This window comes from Miscanthus floridulus, chromosome 5 (assembly GCF_019320115.1).
Source record: "Miscanthus floridulus cultivar M001 chromosome 5, ASM1932011v1, whole genome shotgun sequence".
Lineage (NCBI taxonomy): Eukaryota > Viridiplantae > Streptophyta > Magnoliopsida > Poales > Poaceae > Miscanthus > Miscanthus floridulus.
This window is the reverse complement of record NC_089584.1, coordinates 148,165,904-148,189,268: the sequence shown is the minus strand read 5'-3', so window position 1 is coordinate 148,189,268 and position 23,365 is coordinate 148,165,904. Positions and strand designations below refer to the sequence as shown.

At 48.5% G+C, this 23,365-nt stretch overlaps 1 protein-coding gene and 1 pseudogene across 1 annotated transcript; one reads left to right on the top strand and one right to left on the bottom strand.

Annotated features, from left to right (window-relative positions):
• Nucleotides 1–15,239: 15,239 nt before the first annotated feature.
• On the bottom strand, nucleotides 15,240–16,712 carry LOC136454083 (cationic peroxidase SPC4-like). The gene is made up of 2 exons (XM_066454637.1): nucleotides 16,161–16,712; nucleotides 15,240–16,070 (listed from the first exon to the last, which is right to left on the bottom strand). The coding sequence occupies exons 1-2, from the start codon at nucleotides 16,617–16,619 to the stop codon at nucleotides 15,453–15,455; spliced, it is 1,077 nt and encodes a 358-aa protein (XP_066310734.1). The 5' UTR covers nucleotides 16,620–16,712; the 3' UTR covers nucleotides 15,240–15,452.
• A 5,273-nt stretch (nucleotides 16,713–21,985) lies between these two features.
• Nucleotides 21,986–22,919, top strand: LOC136454082 (cytosolic sulfotransferase 18-like; annotated as a pseudogene).
• The last annotated feature ends 446 nt before the right edge of the window (nucleotides 22,920–23,365 follow it).

Sequence of the window (23,365 nt, the reverse complement as noted above, 5' to 3'; positions counted from 1 at the left end):
GCCAAAAAATAGAGTAGTACTGAACCTTGTTCAATATCAGTCAGTACAACACTCAGTACCTTGAAATACTGAACGATACTGAAACGCGACTACTGAACAATACTGAATTTTGTTCAGTATAACAGCTTGGTGTAGAATAGCGCGTGTATATATATATATATATATATATATATATATATATATATATATATATATATGGAGAGACTATTCAGTAGCCGGCTACAAAATAAGTTATTCTGTAGCCACCTCCATTTACGATAATTTTATACACTAATTTACGATAATGTCAATACAGATTTACGATAGCTAGGTTACTATAACATATTGGGATATTTACCATAATGTTATAGTAAACCACTTAGTAAATTAACATAGTAATTATCGTAACTCAAAGTGGCTACAGAATAAGTTATTTTTGTAGCCAGCTACGGGATAGTAGTTCTATATATATATATATATATATATATATATATATATATATATATATATATATATATATATATATATATATATATATATATATATATGTATGTATGTATGTATGTATGTATGTATTGTCTTCACTGCAGAATGCGAAGGAAGAAACAACAAAACCGGGTCGCTACCAACCTACCTACCAAACCTAGATGCTGAAAAAGACTGAGCTGTGGCCTGTGAGATAGACTCCACTCCACCTCCATGATCTTCCTCTCTTACGTACGTATAGCAGTCATCAATCATGATAATAAGTAGCAGGCAAGCCGGGCTGACTTGCCACATCAGCATCACATGCAGATCGACACGGCGCATGCATGGTCAGCATCTATGAGTCATCACACACGACGACACACCCGATCCGATAATCGATGGACTCGGGTTGGAACGTCGTGTCCCGTGGCGGCTGCTCCGCGACCGGCCGGCGCCACCGCTAGCCAACACCAACCGGCGCCTTCCGCCAAACTCGGTAGCGGTTCGTGATTGCAAAGGCAAGCGCCTTCATCCATGCATCATGTGGTGCGACACTAGCTTACATTCTGTCCGTTTGGGCTTGTTTGAACGTGAGGATGGTACGTGTCATCATGCATGGCGAGGTTTCAAGTTATTATATGTTGAGCGTGCATGACATTCGGAACGTGAAACCGGCCAGTAGCTTTAGTAGAGCACCGTACCAGCGGCTCCGACCACCCCTCTAGGCTCTAGCTACCTCTTGTTGGAAGCTTTGATAGAAGGTCGTTACCGTGGCTTTCGATCAGATGAAACAACAGCTAGCTTCTTCATCAGGTGAGCTATTGTTTGTGGCGCTTGTTGCCTCCTTCACTACTGGATTAAGGCGCTTTGCCGGGTGCCAAATGCACCCGGCAAAGGTTACTTTGCACTCGGCAAAGAGCCTCCGGCAAAAAATTAGTCGGCAAAGATTTCTTTGCCGGGTGCTTTTTATCGGGCACTCGGCAAAGACTTTGCCGAGTGCAAACCCGGCACCCGGCAAAGAAAAGTGGTCGTTACGGCGCCGGCTCCGTCATCCCTTGCTTTGCCGGGTGCCATGTCAGAGGCACCCGGCAAAGATTTTTTTAATTTTTTTTTTCAAATTTTCTTTGCCGGGTGCCGTGCCGGGAGGCACCGGCAAAGAATTTTTTATTTTTTTAATAATTTCTTTGCCGGGTGTCGCACCGCGGGGCACCCGGCAAAGAGTTTTTTATTTTTTTCGTAATTTCTTTGCCGGGTGCCAGGTCATGGGGCACCCGGCAAAGAATTTTTTTTTTGAAAAAACTTTGCCGGGTGTCCTGGCCCTGGCACTCGGCAAAGCTGGGAATTCCTTTCAGAGAATTCCCAGCTTTGCCGAGTGCCAGGGCCAGGGCACCCGGCAAAGCCTCAAAAATTATTTTTTTTATTTTGTTTTTTGATTCTATAATCACAAACACAGCATATAAAAGATATATATCACATCTGAAGCATCACAAAGACAATATAGCATATATATATCACATCCATCTCATCACAAACTCAATACCACACATATATATCACATCGCGAATACAATACCTCACATACACGACATCACAAACATAATAGGTCCAATTACCATCGAAACAAGTCGATAGTGGATCACAGTGCATCACATGTCCATCAAGCGGTGAAAAAGAGATACAAACTAAAGGTGGGGAGGAAACTGAGTGCCTGGTGAAGGAAACTCGGCACCGCCTGCTTGCGCCTGAGATGGGTCATTCGAACCCGCCGACGGAGGCTGCATAAAGGACAAGATATTCAGGCGCTTAGAGTGGGTCATCTAATGAAAGCACTAGTCGAAGCAATATGGATTCATACTCACTGGACTAGCTACAACTGGCGGCGGCGCTGGAGCGAACATCGACACAGGTACACCGTTCACTTGCCCAAAGTTCTGCAGGAACATCGTAATCTCCGCCAGCTGCTTGGCCTGTCTCTCCCGCTCGGCCCGCTCGGCTTGTCTTTCCCACTCGGCCACCTCGGTCCTCGCCGCCAGGTCCCGCAGCTCCTGAGCTATCCTTTCGTTATCGGCCTGCAATATTTCAATCGAATGTTTTAATAATGTAAAGGTAACTAAGTTATGTAAAGATCAATGTACGAAGAGTTAAACTGGACTAACCTGGAGTGCGTCGACCCGCTGCTGTGAAGGGGACGGCCGTTGGCGTATGGCCGGGCCTCCGCTCGGGGTACTTGCTTGGATCTGGGAGAGGGAGGGAACAGAGCCGGACTCGAGGGTGCCATCGTCATGCCAGTACCGCCCATGCTTCTTGCCCTGTCCGATCCTCATGACAGTCGTGCCATCAATGTCGTCGGTGCTCGGATCCCAGTCTAGCCCCTGGACCGACCTTGCATCCGACGCATAGGAGCTGATGCGGGTGTGGGCGCTCGGGTTGCTGTACGACTCGGGTGGGTCATCCGGGCTGAAGGTGACAGCGGAAGTCGCCTTTCCCTTGTGGGCCAGTCCATACGCCATGAACATGGACAAAGGCTGGCCACCATGCGACGCCGACTGCGAGAAAGACAACAAGATGGTTAGAAGTAACATGCAGAATGGAGCGTCAGAATACTAAAAATGAATTCACGTACCCAAGCTTGCTTGTACGCGCCGAGGCTGCGGCTGCCTTGGTGGTGTGTGGGGCCTGTCGCCTGCAAAGCCCGCTCTCGGTGGGCTTCGTGTTCCTGGATATAACCCTCTGTGAACCACCTGTCCACGATCATCTCCCAGCAGTCGGCAAAGGACTCGCACCACCATGGAATCATCTACATGTCATAAAGAATTTGAGATGTAAGGCGACCAAATGAAAGCTACTTAATCTCAAAACGAATTAGTATTATTCTTCTTCATTTACCTCAATGTACTGTTCCCGGGTCAGAGGCATCTGTCTTGCCTGTGTCTTGCTGACTTTCTGACCAAGTCACGTGGCGTAGTACTTGATGATGCAAGTGAGGCGCTCCTCGTAGTGCATGTCGCTGATGCGTTTCCTGGCACTTTTCACCAAGTTCTTCTCCGCCCTCTCCTCCTGTCCCTCTTCACACCTGAAAAAAGTCTGCAGACAGACACAATGTATCAATTCATTATGTCAAAAAGTGCCAAACGAATGCGATGTATTGATCAAAGTTGTGCGAACGAGACTTACCCATAACTCTCTCCTGACCCGCTCCTGCTTGTCTTCATAATCTGCGTCGGGGGCAGATTTGTAGTGGTCCCATGATTTGGCCGGCCCCACAGTCCCCTTGTGCGTGACAATGCTGGGGTAATAGTGCCTGCACAGAAGCCCCAAGATGTGGTTGGGGTTGCGTGAGTCACTAGGCGACACAACCTCCCAGTGCCTGCACAAGTCATTAACAAACATTATTAGTTTCTCTGACAATTTTCAACAGGTTATATGAAGTAGCTGTGATTAAATCTAAAGTTAGTTACCTGTCCCCCTGGGGGCGGATCACTGGGCGTAGGGGAGGAAGCGAAGGCCCAGGGAGTTTTGAGGGACCTCGCAAGTAGGGGCTAGCCGCAGCAGAGGCAGTGGAACTACTTCCGGCCTCGCCGCCCTCCTGTGCCTCTCCCTCGCTGTCCATCACCCGAACCTCGTCCGTCGCCAGAACCTGCTCGTCCTCCGAGGAGTCCATGGTACGGCGCTCCTCCGGCACGTCACGCGGCCTGACTAGAGGAGGCTGGCCCCTCCTGCTGCCGCTCCCGCTGCCGCTGCTCCTGGCCCTCTGCCTCCTCCCGTCCGATGCGATCTCTCCGGCATCTGCGTCCTGACGTGCTCTCTGGTACCTCGAGTTCACGTTCCTTGGCCCACTGCCGCCCGCCATCTTTGTTCAATCACCTGCAATTAAAAAGAAACAAGCAAGACATCATTACATGTATTAGAAATAGATGCTAAGTAAATAAACAAAACACGATTACAAAATAACATAGTATTACATGTATTAGAAGTAATCATCATTATTGGGATTATCTGGATCATATGTCTCGTCATCACTATCAAAATTGTCCAAATAAACAAGACTGTCCGAAGGTTCAATGTTGCCTTCATCGTCATCATCTAAATGTAATCGCTCAAGCATTTCTATGTCCTTGGCATTTTGCACCTCATCTCCTTCTTCATCATCAACCCTTTCATTGTCTACTTCCATTCCAATTGCCTCGGTTAAGTCTATCACCAACCTCCCTTGTAGCCCATCTTCTTGATAGAACTCTCCATCATATGTGTTTGGGTTGAAGTTGTAATTTTCATCGTTTGGGACAGCTAGTCTACCATGTGGCGATACCTGGTGCACAATAGACCAACCCTGAAGAGCCTTGTTGCCTTGGCATGCGTATGACAAATAATAAACCTGCACGGCCTGATCCGCCACAATAAAGACATCTTTTCCTTGATAGATGGAATCGTGTTGAATCTCGACTTGACCAATATTAGGGCTCCGTTTCGTTAGTCGAGGATTGAACCAGTGGCATTTGAACATGACGAGACGAAGAGGTTTCGAACCATAAAATTCAAGTTCATAGATATCTTCAATTATGCCATGATACTCGAGGCCATCAGTGCCGGGAGTACAAACTCCGATGTTTGTGGTTTTTCGATGGGGCCGAGCTTGCTCGTAGCTTCTTGTGTGAAAGCGATATCCATTCACATCATAACCTGAATAAGCTTTCACCTTACTATCGAAGCCATTTGCAACCTGTCTCAACTCCTTACTCATAGTTGCATCGGTTTGGGCCTGCAAGCGTAAGAAGGAAAGATTGCCGGACTAAGTACGTGAAACTCGGAATCTCGAACTAGGTACGAGGTAAATTGGACAATACCTTTGTTTTGAACCAAGAAATGAAATCGGGCCTCCCTGCTCCCGGACCCCGTGAAAGAAGGGTGTCGGTTTGCCATGGGGTAGGATCCCTTGGTTGATGCCAGGATACACGAATAAATTCCCTGTGCAAACGAGAAAGAATCAGTTGGATGCAGAATAGTGACAGCGTATTTAAACAAGTTCTTTGAGAACTTACTCAATGAACGACTTCACCTCGGGTAGGTTGTGGAACACATATAGCATGATCATGCGCCACTCTTCATTTTCCAACCTCTTATTGGTCGATCCACTTGACCTGCCGAGTTGCCCTTGGAAAAGGCTAAGGTTGGATTCATTCTCGTCAACATTGTAGTGAGGGAGTGGATTATGCACGCTAGGAAGGTTCTCCGTGTAGTATAGCTATGTGAAGTTTGTCACCTCCTCCAGAATGGAAGCCTCTGCAATGGAAGCCTCAATTTTGGCTTCATTTCTACATTTTTTGCGAACGGCCTTCAGACATCTCTCGATTGGGTAGCACCAATGGGTCTGCACGGGCCCCCCCATACGTGCCTCATACGGGAGGTGCACAATCAAATGCTGCATCGACAAGAAGAAGCCGGGTGAAAAGATCTTCTCCAACTTACAAAGCAACTCAGGTGCCACTTTCTCCAAGTTTGCAACCACGGTCCGAGATAGCTCCTTGGCACAAAGCTGGCGGAAGAAATAGCTCAACTCTGCCAGCACTAGCTAGAGATGCTCAGGAACATAGCCTCGTACCATCACCGGAAGAAGCCGCTCAATCCATACGTGGTAGTCATGACTCTTCATGCCGTTGACTCGCATAGTGCCTAAGTTCACTCCCCTGCTCAGGTTCGCTGCATACCCATCAGGGAACATTAATGCCTTGATCCATCGTAGTACTTCCCTCCTTTGTTCGGGTTTCAAGATGAAATCGGCCTTAGGCCTTTTCTAGTTCTTGCCGTTTGTAGGAGGCCGCATCACTTGCTGTGGTCTATCGCACAACGTCGCCAGGTCCACTCTAGCCTTAGGGTTGTCCTTAGACTTGTCAGTGTCTATGAGTGTTGCCCAAAGTGCCTCAGCGATATTCTTTTCAGTGTGCATTACATCAATGTTATGGGGCAGTAGAAGGTCATCGAAATAGGGGAGCCTCGTCAAGCCGGACTTATGAGTCCACATGTGTTGCTCACCATATCCCACAAAACCACCTTCTTCATTGGGCAAGAGAGCATCTATCTGAGCATGAACCTCAGCACCAGTCTTCAAGTGCGGTCTAGGGTCTGTGACTGTGACACCTTTCCTGAAGTTCTTGGTGTCCTGTCGGAATGGATGGTTGGAATCTAGGAATTGACGATGTTGATCGAACAACGAATACTTACCACCCTTCTTCAACCAAATGAACCTCGCAGCTTCCTGGCATATTGGGCATGGGAACTTCCCGTGAACACACCAGGCGCTGAATAACCCATACGCCAGGAAGTCATGCATGGAGTACTGGTACCAGATGTACATTTTGAAGCTTTCCTTTGTAGCTCGGTCGTATGTCCATACCCCTTCATTCCAAGCTTTGATCAACTCATCAATCACAGGCTCCATGAACACACCCATCTTACTCCCTGGGTGCCCGAAAATTATCAACGTCAAGATCACGTTATGTCGTTGAAAGGCGATGCTAGGGGGGAGATTGAGGGGGATAACAAACATGGGCCAACATGTGTAAGGGGCAGACATCATGCCATAAGGATTGAACCCATCTGTTGCCAGCGCGACACGTACATTACGAGCCTCATCAGATTTCAAAGGATGCTTGTCATTAAAGCTGGTCCATGCTTCACCATCAGATGGATGCACCATCTTGTTAGGATGGTAGCGTTTGCCATTCTTGTGCCACGTCATCTATTTTGCGGTTTCCTCGGTCATGAATAGCCTTTGAATCCTCGGCACGAAGGGAAGGTGCCGTAGGACTCGGGCGGGTATCTTAAGCTGGGTCTTCTAGCCACCACCATCACCAGACTCTACCTCTAGGAACCTGGAGGCTTTACACTTCAGACAGTACTTTGCCTCCTTGAGTTCTTCCCAAAATAGGACACACCCGTTCGGACAAGCATGTATCTGCTCATATGGCATCTTTAGTGCTTTAAGGAGCTTGTGTGCCTCGTACATGGTCTTCGGCAACACGTGGTTTTTTGGAAGCAGGGTGCCAACCACGGCCAACACCTTATCGAAGCCTTCTCGACTCCAGTTTAAATCGGACTTCAACCCCATCAAGCGACTTATGGCATCCAGCTGGGAGACCTCAGAATGAGCGTGAAGGGGTTTCTGTGTCGAGCCCATCATGTACTTGAACGCATCTACGGCTGCCTGCATCTCCGCCTCCTCACGTCCTTCAGCAAACTGTGCTTGGTGAACGTCATCTACCATGTCTGCTACCCCAGCATCAGCATCGAAAGCCTCGACGCGTTGTCTCACCACCTCCTCTCTCATACAATCGGCTTCACCATGGTGGACCCACCGGGTGTAGTTCGGCGTAAACCCATTCTTATGCAGATGTGTACCCATGAGTTCCTTGTCTAGCATTCTCCTGTTACCACACTTGTTGCAGGGACACAAAGCTATTTTTGGGAATTTTGCGGCCTTGCCAAATGCACGATTCAAGAAACGATCGGTCTTCTGCATCCATTCATAGCTGGCATCACCCTGACTTGTCCGGCCCGTGTACATCCACTGACGGTCCTCCATCCTCTAGCATATATAACATCACCACAGGTGACCATCAATTGCATCTACGCGGTGTCCCTACTCTCTAATAGGTGAGGATAGGTCCTAATCCCACCCGCGGATACATAGATGAGGTTAGTTTCCATGCTCTGCTCCTTTCCGAGATAGAATTTCGGCAGCACCTCCCCGCCGTTCTCCTAATACACGTCCTGTAAGGGAGAGTGTGTATTCGGAGAACAACGGAGAGGTGATGCCGAAACACCGTCTCGAACCGGAGCGGAGCATGAAAACTAACCTCAACTACGCATTCGCGGTCTGTCCAAAAAGCGTGGACAATCCAAAATAGATACGGTCGCAGATATGCAAAGGTCCGCATATCTTCGACCGTATCTCTTTCGAACGGGAGACACCTAACTAGGTTACGCGACCAAAAACCACATACGGATAGAGGGGTTATACCTAGGGTGGCGGTGAGGTCTGGGTAGCGGGGTGGTGGAGAGTCGGTGCAGTGGCGAGTCGACGCGGTGCAGGAAGACCCGCAGCGCCGACGAAGACGATCGGGGTCGCCGAGTCCCTCCCACAGCTCCTCCTGCAAAAAAGGGCAAAAATGGTTAGTGTCGACTCAAAATTTCGGCAGCACCTCCCCTGCACGGGGAGGTTCCCAAAACTAGCAAAAAACATGACATGAAGGCCAACAACCACATATATACCAAACATGGCACGAAGGCCAACAACCACATATATACCAAACATGGACACGAAGGCCAACAACCACCAATATATCAAGAGGAGCCATGTACTTTAGTTCTCTTTTCATGCACATGAAAGTATTGAAGTAGTACAACAACAATTACTACTAACCCTACAACTACTACTAACACTACTACTAACAACTACTTAACTACTAACAATGCTAATAGTAAGAACTACTTAACTATTAACAACTACTACTACTAACCACTACTACTTACTAACTACTACTATTTACTAACCCTACAACTAACACTATTAACTACTACAACTAACACTACAACTAAAACTACTAACTACTACTACTAACACTACAACTAACTACTACTAACACTACTAACTACTACTACTAACACTATAAGGGTAGGGCTTACCTTGGCGGCAAGAACGGCAAGAGCGAGGGCCGGCGACGACGGCGGGGATGACCGCAGCAGCGCGAGGATCAACGGCCGGTCCGAACGGCGCAAGGATCGACGGGCGATCGGGTCGGCACCTTCCTCTTCTTCCTCCTCCCCCTTCTCTTTCTTCCTCTTCTTCCTCCTCCCCTTCTCTTTTTTCCTCTTCCTCCTCCCCTTTTTTTTCTTCTTCTTCCATCCTCCTCCCTTCTTCCACCTACCTCCTCTACTGCTGGCCGGCGGCGGGAGGAGCCTGGCGGCCAGACCACGGGTAGCCGGCCTCGTCGGGGACGGCCGGCGAGGTGGGGCCGCGTGGCCGCCGCGGTCGGTGAGGCTGGGGCGCCGGGGCCAGGCAGGAGCGCCGGCCGAGCGCCGCCAGGGTCGTCGGGGCGGGGCCACGGCCATGGGGCCACCGGATCCAGGCTGGAGCACCGGCCGGCCACCGGGGCGAGCGCCGCCGGGCGTGGGCGCGGCTCGCGCGGGCGTTGGGCCGCTGGTGCCGGCGTCGCGTGGTCGCCGGGACTGGGCGGCAGAGCAGCGAGGCGCGGGAGAGGCGCGAGCGTGGCGGACCGGCGAGGCGCGGGCGTGGCGAGGTGCGAGCGCGGTGAGGCGCGGGCGCGGCGGGCGCGGCGGAGCGTGAGGGCGGCGGCGGCTGCAGACCGCAGGCGCAGGGTCGGTCTGCTGGAATAGAATAGGGTTGGGACGGGCCGGCCTTTTTAGTCATGCGCCTTTGCCGGGTGCCAGGTGACGACGGCACCCGGCAAAGAATTTTTTTATTTTTTTTTTAAATTTCTTTGCCGGGTGCCACGCCGTTAGGCACCCGGCAAAGAATTTTTTTATTTTTTTTAAATTTCTTTTTAAATTTCTTTGTCGGGTGCCCCATGACCTGGCACCCGGCAAAGGCTTCTTTGCCGAGTGCCCTGGGTGGCACCCGGCAAATTTTTTTTTTGTTTTTTTGACCCCATTTTTTTTGTGGGGACTTGCTACAGTAAATATATCCCTGTTTCAAAATTTGGGACAATTATGAGTTCTTTAACAATATTTCCTTAATTTTTTCCGTTGCATTGAATTTTTCCGACTATTCCAAATTTGAACTGCAGGTACATGAAATAATGGAATTTCGTCTTTCAAAAAATAGTATTCATGATATTTAGGCTATGTTGAGGCCGTATGCAGGAAGTGGCATGAAATGTCGTGCATCATGTTGTCGTAACATGACGATGTACTCGTGGGGGGAAGTTTATTTAAATTATATAAAATCCAAACGATGTCCGAAAATCACGAAACTTGTCGATGTGTCTTGTTATCACATGTGGAGGCCCTGGTTAAAAATTGAGAAAGTTTCGAGCAAGTTGCGACGTCGGCTGCCTAAAACCCAGACATCTCCACATGTGAGAACCAGGGCCTCCACATGTGATAACAAGACACATCAACAAGTTTCGTGATTTTCGGACATCGTTTGGATTTTATATAATTTAAATAAACTTCCCCCGCGAGTACATCGTCATGTTACGATAACATGATGCGCGACATTTCATGCCACTTCCTGCATACGGCCTCAACATAGCCTAAATATCATGAATACTATTTTTTGAATGACGAAATTCCATTATTTCATGTACCTGCAGTTCAAATTTGGAATAGTCGGAAAAATTCAATGCAACGGAAAAAATTAAGAAAATATTGTTAAAGAACTCATAATTGTCCCAAATTTTGAAACAGGGATACATTTACTGTAGCAAGTCCCCACAAAAAAACGGGGTCAAAAAAACAAAAAATAATAATAATTTGCCGGGTGCCAGATCATGGGGCACCCGGCAAAGAAATTTAAAAAGAAATTTAAAAAAAATTAAAAAAAATCTTTGCCGGGTGCCTAACGGCGTGGCACCCGGCAAAGGCTAACGGCCGCTGGCCGCCGTCAAGCCGGCCACCTTTGCCGGCGGCCATATTTTGCCGAGTGGCCGGCACCCGGCAAAGACCAATTTTTGCCGATGGCTGGAATTTGCCGAGTGCCCGGCACCCGGCAAAGGCTGCTTTGCCGGAGGCCTTTCTTTGCCGGGTGTCGCCAGGCCTGGCACCCGGCAAAGAATTCCTTTGCCGGGTGCCCGATAAAAAGCACCCGGTAAATTTTTTTTTCTCCCGGCAAATCAGCCGTTTGCTTAGCTTGTGCCTCAGTGGAGTTCTGCTTGCACTCTCTTCAGCTGCCTCTGCGCTGGACTGGGTGTAGTACTGTAGATGTGTGGATTAATTGGAGTCGATTTAATTTATTTGATGATAGGCGCACTAGCGCAGCATAAGTGCATAACTAGCGAGGGGAAGCATTAGCATGTGATGCGAGCTGGCCAATGCAATGGTGCGTCCTTCTCGTTCTAGAAAGAAAGGGATGACGAGCGCTACAAGAGCTAAAGCTACAAATATGTGGTCTAAAGTTAACTCTAAACTTTAGTCCACCTCATAATAGAGCATTAGACTTCAAATTAAAACATATCTAAAGTGCTCTAAAATTTTTAGAGCTCCGAAATTTAGAGGAGATGATCCAAACAGGTCCTAAGACACATGGTGCATAGAGGGTTTTGATGGGATATGCATGGACCAAACAGAGGAAGAGAGCTTTGGGCCCGAGAGGAAGGGAGGGAAATGTAAAAGGTGTAGCGTTTTTTGGGGAATTTTATTGAAATAAATTTTGAAAGGATTTCAACTCAGGCTAGGGTTTTGTATAACCAAGATTCACACAAACAATCTTCACAAGCATGCAAATGGTGTCGGTTGAGTTTTTTCTTTTTTAAAAAAAATCAGTTTGACCCATGCGCATAATTTAATCCCTATTCGAGTTCGTTCAGAACTTCAAAAGGTAAAAAAATTTAGTGATATTTAGGGCTTATTATTTGCTTTGGGACCAACAAAACTTAAACATGTCTTAGGCATGCATTCATCCCATGCGTTCAATTTTAAATGCATGCTAGATCGATGTGCCTAGACGGCACCAGGTCTCGAACCAAACACCCCTTTAGAACATGGCAAAACACAGTTGCTACACTGAAGGACGACTTGGAATCGCTTTTCCTTGTGAATTTCCAAACACGCACAATCCATGAACTGAGCGTAGCTCAACTGGTTAGGTTCCCTATGGTAGAACTTTTCTACCTAGGTTTTAAGTCATCGATTTGACCAAGGTGTTTGTATTTTTCTAGATTTAATCTAGAATTTAACGACACTAATTTTTTAGTGGTAGCCAAAGTATCCGTCCACAACGAGATGCCTTGTTTGTCAATCTCCTTCTGAGGTGTACGTGTATACTATACGTTCATGGCGTGAGTGTACGCTGTCTCCGTACTGGTCTCGCAAAAAAAAATACAAAACTGTATGGGCAGGTCTTGGAAAATGGAATATGCAGGTTCTTGTGCGCTAGCTAGCAAAGTGCTCGGTCTACTCAATTGCTTCTTCCTTTACAACAAGCTTAGCCAACGGGCCGAGCCTAATGTGTGTTAGTTGTTGCATGCCGATGATTAGTCACTGCTCACAAAATCAGTGCAATGTTCGATTTTTTGTTTCTTTGTATTACTTCAAAAGTGTCTCTCTTTTCCTGTCACAATCACTCATCGCCTCATCATACGAGAGTGTTAACTCTATATATATATATATATATATATATATATATATATATATAGAGAGAGAGAGAGAGAGAGAGAGAGAGAGAGAGAGAGAAATAGGGAGTTATTGGCGCACCGACATCCAGCGTAGCTCCAAATATCGGACGCTCGACTCGCACGGCCCGTGCGGTCTAGTCGCGGTCATGGTGATGTCACTGTACCAGCCTCCCCTACCTATTCGTGCACGACCACACGAGTCACGACCCGCGGGCGCCAGTCACAACCCAACCACTAGCGCGGGGGCCTAGCATGGTCTGCATGTCACACCTCTGGGTCCCGGTCACCTGTCCCGCCTCTGGATACGTGCCGCGAATGCATCTACTGGCCTCATGCCCTCGCACGGTCACCCATGACAGCGCCTCGGCAGCTGTAGGCAGCTACGGCAGGTGGGTCCTATTGCAATATGTGCAACACTGGATCTACTTTTACAACATCTAGATGAAACATTTGCAACATACGTCCAAAACAGTTGAAACACTTGTAACATACATCTAAAACACTTGAAAACACCTAAAAATACTTGAAAACATATGTGTAGCCATTGCGAAACATATGCAACATCCAGATGAAACACTTGCAACATATGTATGAAACACCTGAAACACTTGAAATATACGGTTGCAACATGCATGCATATGCAACATCCAGATCTACTTTTGTAACATACATATGAAATGCTTGAAACATACGTCCGAAACATATGAAACACTTGAAACATACACTTGAAACATAAATGTATAGCCATTTGTAACATGTGCAATATCTCGATCTACTTTTGCAACATCCCAATCTAATTTTGCAACATCGGTATAAAATACTTGCAACATACCTCTAAAACACCTGAAACACTTGAAACATACGGTTGCAACATGTGTTTTGATCGCAAAATATCTCTTTGTTGCTTCAACGAATGAAGGCTCATCGGCGCGTGAAGGTCACCGGTGTGCTCGCCGGCAGCGCACAGAGGGCAGGGTGGGGTTGCACGGGCGACGGTGGCATATAGGGCGGGTGGGAGGCGCGTGGAGGTCACACAGTGTGCTCGCCGGTGACGCAGACCTCGGTGGCGCAGAGGGCGGGTGGGGAGTCACGACGGACGAGGCGGGGTGGGGAGTCGTGGGGTGCAGACTCGTCCGTCTAAACGGATGTTTTCCATGCGAGGGGACAGGGGTTGGTGGGGATCGGTCGGGAGCAAAGCACGGCCGCGAGAAAGACATGTGGGTGGATGCAGCGGCATTGGGAGCAGGCAGAGAAAGGAGGATATGCAAGCGTCCGACGAGCAAGGAGTGGAGATTTTTTTTATTAACTCTGGAGTGGGGAGTTAACGATGGATGAGGCGTTCGACGTAAAGATAATCCCAGCGTTTCGGATACAAATAAGGGTCCGGCCATATGTCAAGTGCCTAAAATTTTACATCTAATCAGACAATGATTCTCATTCGTTCATTGGATCTAAAAAATCAGATGGCTTTGGAGCTTCTTCTTCATTCGTTTGTTTCCTTCAGTTGTGAGGTGCATTTGGTTTTGCGTTTTTAGACGCCTGCGCTACAGAATCCGTGTATAAATAAACCCGTGTTTAGTTCCAAAAGAAGTTCCAAAAAAGTGCTACAGTATCCATCATATCGAATCTTGCGATGCATGCATGGAGTATTAAATGTAGATGAAAAAAAACTAATTACATAGTTTGGTGGGAAATTGCGAGACGAACGTTTTGAGCCTAATTAGTTCATGATTGAACACTAATTGCCAAATAAAAACGAAAGTGCTACAGTAGCCAAATTCCAACTTTCACCTTAACTAAACAAGGGCTAAGTATATATATAGATCAAACTTACTTCAGCGAGATTGAGTAGTAGTAGACAAAGGGCGCGTTTAGTTGGCGAAAATTTTTGGTTTTGGCTACTGTAGCACTTTCGTTTGTATTTAGCAATTAGTGTCTAATTATGGACTAATTAGGTTCGAAAGTTTCGTCTCGCGATTTCTCATCCAACTATGCAATTAGTTTTGTTTTTCGTCTATATTTAGTACTACATGCATGTGCCGTAAGATTCGATGTGACACTTTGGGGTGAAAATTTTTGGGAACTAAACAGTGCCAAAATAAAGGGCTGAATATCTGGCATTTTTAGACTCTTTTAGGATTTTTCTATTCTATTTTTTGGTGCAGGGCCAGCAGCCGCTAGACCGGTAGGAGTAGCTAGACCGCGTCGCACCTTTGCGATCCAGGTGGCCTGCTCCACACACAGGTCTAAAGCGAGTCTAGTCTCGTGAAAGCCACGGTGCCACTATGTACGGGGGTGAGGCAGGTAGAGTGTTTTTTTTTTTAATTTTTTGGTGCAGTCTTATACAAGCATGATAATAATATGATATAAAGATGGTAATACTCGTAGCTGCAGCACATTTGCACACACAGTAGACTTTGATTTCTGCCATGGCCACTTTTATTTCTCAAAAAGCTAAGATGCTTTGGTGGCGCTGCTGCACTGCATCTGCATGAGTGCTAGCCAGCTGCTGCATCCTGCCAACATTGCATTAGGCACCGCGTAGACACCGACCACGTACGGCTAGGTAATCTACTGCCAACCAAGAAACTGTCAACGGCCGGCGAGCTAGCTAGTCCGATCCACACGAGACCACGGCAGCCAGACGCCGGCACACCTAGAACACGAGGCTCTCTGCCTCCTCGACGATGGACCACGGCAGCATCACGCCGGTGCCGGCGTTGCGGGCGGAGCAGTTCCTGCGGATGTGCCCCTGCGCCCCCGTGAGCACCTTGATCTGCCCCATCTTCACCACGGAGAAGGCGAACTGGTCGAAGAAGTCCCTCTGGCTGCGCGCGAACTTCTCCACGAGGGGCCTGGTACCGGGGTTGCTGAAGAGGTCCTGGTCCGAGGTGAAGAGCCCCTCCCGGTTTACCAGGTTCACGTAGTACTTGTTGTCGAACGCGTCGGGCGTGCGCACGTCCAGCACCCTCCGCCGGTCGGTGCCCTTGGCCGGGCAGGTCCGAAGCAGGTGGCCGGCGAAGGTGGCGTTCAGCGTTGGGTCCGGGCGCGGGAACAGCCGGTCCTCGAAGGACGTGCAGTGGCCGAGCCCGATGGTGTGGCCGCCTGACAGCGCCACCAGGTCGGTTGCGTCCAGGTTGATCTTGGACAGCACGGCCAGCAGCGCCGGCACCGCGGCCGTCGGCGGCGGCAGCCCGCTCAGGACGTCCTGCTGCGTCGCGAAGCTCGCGCTGTCGCGACGACCCAGGGGCACCTTGTAGGTGGGCCCGCCGGACTGCATGGATACATGCAGGCATGTGGTGGGGTGGGGTGGTTAACAAAAGAAAATTTTGTGCATGCATGCACGCGTATGTAGTAGACTTACCACGACGACGGAGTCCCGGGCGGCGAGCGCGAGGACGTCGGAGCAGGAGACAACGGCGCCACCGCACTCCTTCTGGAGGCGGTCGTGGATGTCGTTGATGGCCTTGAACGCGGTGGGGCGCAGCGTGAGGTTGGGCGGCGCCTGCTGCTCGCCCGGCCCGGTGGCGGAGCCGTCCAGGAGCACGGAGGCGTCGCAGCCCTGGACGAAGCAGTCGTGGAAGTGGAGGCGCAGGAGGCCGGCGGCGAGGCCGACGTCCCTGCGCACGGCGTCCTGCACGAAGCTCCGCACGATGGACTCCGCCTTGGGGCAGGTCCGCTTGTAGAAGTCGAAGGACAGGCCCGGGGCCAGCGGCGGCTGCCTCACGTTGCCGTTGCCGTCCGCCGCGGTAGCCGTTGAGGAGAAGCAGATGAGGACGACGGCCACCGCGGCAGCGGCAGCGAGCGTAGCAGCACGAGACATGTCTCTAGCACGTACGGTGAGGTAGCGGAGCGAGTGTGGAGATCGAGCAACACTGGTACTGGTAATAGCAAGAGCCTAGGAGGAGGAGGCTTAGTTTTGTGGCTATGGTGGACAGGTCTCACCGTCTCAGTCCCCCCATCTTATACACGTAAAATTTCGTTTTTTTAACAAAGTTTTAAACAAACAAACAAACAAACGAGGATGTGATGTATATTGGCGTGAATGCAGAATGCGAGGAAGAAGTTAACCATTGCCAGAGGATAAGGATATGGTGTAGCAGTAGCTAGCACGGGTGTAGATATAGGATAGTTCTGCACTTCTGCGGCTAGCGCTAGTAGCGTGGGTGTGGGTGAGTCGGTCAGTTGGGCGCGCGGCTACTTTAATTTGGCTTGGAGTAGACGCATGTATACACCAAACGCGCGCGCGCTTGGCCAATGCAAGTTCCCTGCCACGTTCTCTACCGACGACTGCCACCACCGCACCGCATGCATGCATGCCGTCAGTTTATATACACGCAACAAAACTAGCCAAGGGCGGCGCTGCGAGTACGTGCCGAGTGCTGGGGTCATCAACAAAACTAGCCGCCGCGCGTACGTGTAAAGCACACACGACCCGGGCTGGGCGCCTCCGTCTCGTGGCGGCTTCTCCGATCCGCGACCACCCAACCAACCGCACCTACTTCAGCATATATGCAGTTTCACAATGACGACTGAATCTCGTAGCTCTACTTCTAATTCAAGAGGGATGAGGATGAAGAAAAAGAGCAAGAACCAAGGGTATCTTATAGTGGCGAACAAAGATGGGGCACAGTGCACCAGAAGTGGAGACGGCATGGATAGGATACACTGCCGGTTCACGCTGTGGGGATAAAGTCGGCCATGGTGCGCTCCCTGCGCAAGCGAGCGGAGGGGGGAATAAAGGAGAGGAGAGAGGGTTCACTCGACGAGGGAGGTGTGCGGACGACCGTGTCCCCAAAAGAAGAAAGAAGGAAGGGAGGGTCCGGTACGGGGACGAGGGCGAGGATCAAGAGCAGACTAGAGGCCGAGAAAAGGAGAAGCGCATAGTGCACGAGGACGATGAGTGCGGCACGATGTCGCGGCCATGCGAGGACAGGGTACTAATGGGCCCGACAGCGACGGCGTCCGCGGGGCACGCTGTGATAGCGACCCGGCGTGCGTAGTGTGGTTGAGCTAGACATAGTGCTTGGGACTTGACATCTACTCAGGCTTTTCTAAGCACTCCCTACTATCCAAGGGTAACTTTTCCGAGGTGTTCTTCTTTCCTTTTCTTCCTTGTTCACAATATGCGCCAACCTTTGTATGAAGTGAGATCGCAACATACATGCTTTCTCCGAAACCACCTCCTCTTGTTTACTTTGATAGAACACTATTTCATCAACCTGTTGTGGATTTCCCGTTCAAACACCCGAATATTTGTATCAAAGGTGGTATGGCGGTGTAACTTGGTAAAGGTACTTGGTCAACAACCTCGATACCAGCGTTATGCCGAGCAGCGTCACCATGTGGCAGCTGTTCCACAGGGGCTCTCGGTTTCGTCTTCGTGTGTCATGTAACCAAAGACATACTGATACATATAAAGTCTACAATATTTCAGCTAGCTGGTAGACTATTCTAATGCCTATGGACTACTTTTCTGCAACATTGTGATTGCTCTTTTATTATGTTTTCGATGGTGTGTTTCAATGACATGACTAGATAAACAGTAGCCTGCTCACAACATCAAAGCAGGTAACCACGGGACATATAATGTATCTGCTGGCTATGCTTGGCAAGATAAGCCTTGGTAGGTATGCGAAGTTGTAGGAGTAGACGCATGTATACACCAAATTCCCTGCCACGTTCTCTACCGACGACTGCCACCACCGCAGCGGCTGTCTGTATGATCGATCGAGTTTGTTGCGTTGCATCGCATCGCATGCATGCTGTCAGTTTATATACACGCAACAAAACTAGCCAAGGGCGGCGCTGCGAGTACGTGCCGAGTGCCTCCGTCTCGTGGCGGCTTCTCCGATCCGCGACCACCGGCGCCGACGACCACCCAACCAACCGCACCTACTTCAATTCAGCATATATGCAGTGAGTGAGCGGCGCGCGGTGCGTCTTGTCGTCGTGTCTGCTAATACACTGTCTGGGTCCGCTCACGCATAGTTGACCGGACCGTTATAATCTCTGGTTTATATAGTCTTTACCTGCAGTCTGACCGCTGGTCTAGTCCGGTTTTAATAACTATATGTACACGACGACACGACTTCGTGCCGTCTTACACGCCCGTTGTTCTCTTCTCTTCTCATCCTCCGCGTCCTTGGGTACTCGCTCCATTTCAAATTATAAATTGTTTTGATTTTTTGGTATATTAAATTTTCTAGTATATATCTAGATTATATATAAAAAAAGTCAAAATGACTTATAATTTAGCTTTGTGGCTGTATATGGTGGACAGGACCACGTATAGGTGGAGTCTTTGTGTTATAGGTCCTGTTCGTTTCGCTGAAATTGGTTTATGTTGATGTTTATACTACTTTATTGTGAGGGAATTGAAATAGTGCCGCAGTTTTTTCGAGTGCTCTTGGGCTCTTGGCCAAACTGCCAGGCAGCATGCATGCGCGGTGCCATACCGTTGCCACGTGCCCCATCCCGTGACTAGCCTTAACTTCCATCTCCGGATCCGTGCAGTGTGTACAGAAAAGGGCAAGGATCTTGCAGTACGTACGTAGCACGGGTACACTGTGCTGGTGTTAGGTTCTGCTGCTAGCTAGCTGCTTCGATCAGGTGGTCACGGGCTAGCTAGTCGTCGTCTGTGGTCAGTCAGTTTGGGCGGCTATACTTTGGCTTGCAGTAAACGCATCCTGCATTGCATGATTGCATCCACACCACACCAGCATGCATGCACGGAGTTTACACGTACGCAGCGCGCTACTCGATCATCAGCATGTTGGATTGACTGCTATTGGCTGGTTTGTGTGAGAGAAAAATATTGTTCCAGCTGAAAATTTACGATCATTTACGATAAGCCACAACCAAAGGAACAGACTGCATACAGGAGCGCGATCCATCGTCTCTCTCTATATATATATACATATATATATAGAGAAACACACACACTAGCATTGTATTTGGGGTGTGTTTAGTTACTCAAAATCTAAACTTTGGCACTATGTAAAAAGAAGATTCCCCGTCACATCAAACTTGCGGTACATGCATGGAGTACTAAATGTTGACGAAATCTAAAACTAATTGCACAGTTTGATTGTACTTTGCGAGACGAACGTTTTGAGCCTAATTAATCAACGATTGGACAATTATTATCAAATGCAAACGAAATGCTACAGTACGCTACAGTGCCGCACAGTGATTTCGCCGTCGGCAACTTTGGGCAACTAAACACGGGCTTGTATTGTGTGAATGAGAGAGAGAGCAACAACGCAACAAAAGTAGCCAAGGGCGGCGCTGGATCATATCATCGCTCAGCTCAAACGTATCGTAAGCAGCAGGCACGCAAAAGCCAGGCTGATTTGCCACATCACCATCACATGCATGCAGATCCACGGCGCATGCATTCATCACACACACACGCGACGGAACGAGATCCTCCGCAGTCGTGTACATCGACTCCTCTCTGCAGTCTGCGCCGTCCGTTAGCATCCAATGCTGAGGCTTGCAAGACTCATCTAGCACCTAGCAGGCCCTATGGGAGAGTTACGGTGGCCCATCTAAACCCACAACACCGGACCTACGCAAGAGATTGCCATGTGGCCATGCATGTGCGAGTCGGATCCTTCCTCGCGCCGCCTTCGTCGCCGTCGCTGCAGCTCGTTGCCGTCGCCGTCGCCAGTGCCGCGACCAGCTCTTTTGGTGCTGCAGGGTCGATCCGCTCCTTTGGTGCCGCCACTCCTATATCCTCTCTATCTCTCCTGCAGGGCTGCAAGTCCGAGCTCGCCGTCGTGGCCGGAGACTCTCGCTGCCGCGGCGGCCACGGCCCTGTTTCGTCGAGCGCCGACGGCCGCGCGGCCTCCAGCTCGGCGCATGCAGGCGGCCGCGGCCCTGCGCCGTGGAGGGCCGGTTTATTTCTTACATGCGTCCGGAGCTAATCCAATAGAGAAGTACCTGCTCGATTGCATGGTCGTTGCTGGCATCCCGCACAAGCGGAGCGCATGGTCGTTGCTGGCATCCTGCACAAGCCGCGCGCTTCTTGCTTCGTAGCCACGGCGAGCTCCTGCGCGCCGCTGCCGTAGCTCAAGCCATGTTCGGTTCCGAGCCACAATCATCAAGAAGAGGGGCACCGCTCCAAATAGCATCCACGTGCGCACTGCGCAGTCGTGACGCCGCCCGTGCTATTCGTCACCTCCGACTGGGCATCGCGATGCGTAGGGCCGGCTCCAAATAAAGAAAGACGAAGGCAAAGCAGTCTTGGGCAGCCTGACTGCAGAGGATCTCGTTCCACACACGACACTCCCCATCGATGGAGCGGAGCTGGCGCTGCGTGTACGTAAACCACACGATAAATTTTATTTAGGTTTATACTCGTTAAATATAAATAATTATATAACTAAGCTATACATTATCCAATGACTATGAATTTTTTACTATAGTTCAATAATACAATAATTAGTCCACCATAAAAATTTCATCACAATTGGGCCATAGAAACTGCAGCTATGAATTATTCCAATTAATTACAGAAAAACATAGATCTAAAGTCACAACAAAAACTTTGTAATAAAACATATCATATTATATATTCACTGTGTAGATCTATTCATGTGGAGTCCAACAAAATTGAATTTTTTATTTTATGATTTTTCTATGATTTACTATGATTTTTAAAAAATTCAGCCAAAATAAATAAAAATGAAAAAGACAAAACCGCCTTTAAAATCGCTTATAACATGGCCAGGAAGGTAAGATGAACGGTTTTAAAACTTGAGGGAGGTGTTTTGCCCGGTTTTGCAGTTCAGGGAGAAAAAAAACGGGCTATCGTAAAAGTTAAGGGAGATAATGTGGACTTTTTCTATTACCGAATGCTAGTGGAGGCGTCTCATTTTCTCTTCAATATATATATATCCTTTTTGCTTAGAAAAACACGTACAGTACACTCGCCAATCACGAGGTTTATATTTTATTTATTTAGCTATAGAAAAACACGCTCGCTATCACACTGGATTCCACCAACAAAAAAAAGTGTACACCTACCTCCGCTGTCCATCTATTCCATTTTCCGGTAGAATGCCAGGGACCTTGTGCTATTTATTGTGCCCTGCGAGGCAGGATTGCAGCCGTATCTCTCTCTTGCCCATCCAATCCATTCTAGCTAGCGAGAGACTGCAAAACTCCAAGTAGTTGAGCTATATGTCACAAGTCGAGGATGAAAGTGCCACAAAAGGATCCTCTGAAGCCATTTCCTTTGAAAACTGTGCTGCTGATCTTATATCCAAACTCCCATCAAGAGAGGGGTGGTTACAGCCCATGATACTCTACAAGAACTACTGGTTCCGTCCCAGCATCATTGAGAGCATACTGCGTGCCCAAAATAGCTTCAAACCTCGTCCCTCGTCTTCGCAGTCACCAACCGCTCCCAGTATGATTTTGACCACCACCCTCTTCTCTTTCGCCATCCTCAGGAGGTGTTACCATTCACAGAGGCACCTATCCAAGGTAACCTCACCTATTTAGAGACACTCCCATCCCCAAGGCTTCTTTCCACCCATATGCCCCTTTCACTGCTCCCGAAGTCTACAGTCAGTTCTGGTTGTCGGATTGTGTACATGTGTCGAGACCCTAAGGAGATGCATTTGTGTCTTGGTGGTACTTCTATAATAAGGTGCATATTGGATATCATATTGACTTGGAAACAGCGTTTAACATGTTCTCCGAAGGTTTCTCTGACCATGGACCTTGTTGGGGCCATTACCTCGAGTACTGGAGGGAAAGCATTGCAAGATCTGATAAGGTTCTTTTCCTCAAGTATGAGGATATGATCTTAGAGCCTATAAAGCATGTCATAAGGCTTGCATCGTTCCTTGGTGCTCCATTTAGTATCAGGGAAGAGGAGGATGGGGTACCAGAGCAGTTGGTGAGGTTGTGCAGTTTTGAGAAGCTTAGTAGCTTGCCTGAGAACCAAACAGGAAGATTTACTATGCTTGCCAACACTGTTATTGAGAAGTCATCGTATTTCAGGAAAGGAATGGTGGGTGATTGGGCGAATCACATAAGCAAGGAGATGGGGAGAAAGTTAGATTGCATCGTTGAAGAGAAGCTCAAAGGATCTGGCCTCGTGCTTTAATATGTATCTATTTCTCCTATGTTTTCTTGTGTGCTTTTATATTATATATGTATTTCCATGTTTGCATGAATAAAAGTCATCCATTACATGTTTTGGAAATGAAATTTCTACTTTTGCTAGATAAATATGGTTGCTTTAATTGTTTGTTGGGTGATGCCATGTAATTTCCCAGCGCTCATTGGAACCCATTAGTTGCCGACTTGCCGCATATATCTCTACTCATAAAAAATGCCAAATGCAATCGTTCACCCGGCAGACTCATTTTTTTCCCAGACAAAAAATTTCACCCGGCAGACTCACATCCTCCCCAGACAATCTCATACATGTATATTTCTCATGATCCGTTCTTTTGAACTCTGAAACAAACCCAACTTGTAAATACATATTACAAAACAGATACCATATCATCAGAGCATGGTTAGCAACAGTCATTTTTTAACATGTCC

Excerpts from the sequence above, each read along its gene's own strand:
- LOC136454083 (XM_066454637.1), bottom strand. The coding sequence starts at position 16,619 with ATGTCTCGTGCTGCTACGCTCGCTGCCGCTGCCGCGGTGGCCGTCGTC. Across the intron at positions 16,071-16,160 it reads CCCGGGACTCCGTCGTCGTG|TCCGGCGGGCCCACCTACAA; the intron begins GTAAGTCTACTA and ends GTATCCATGCAG.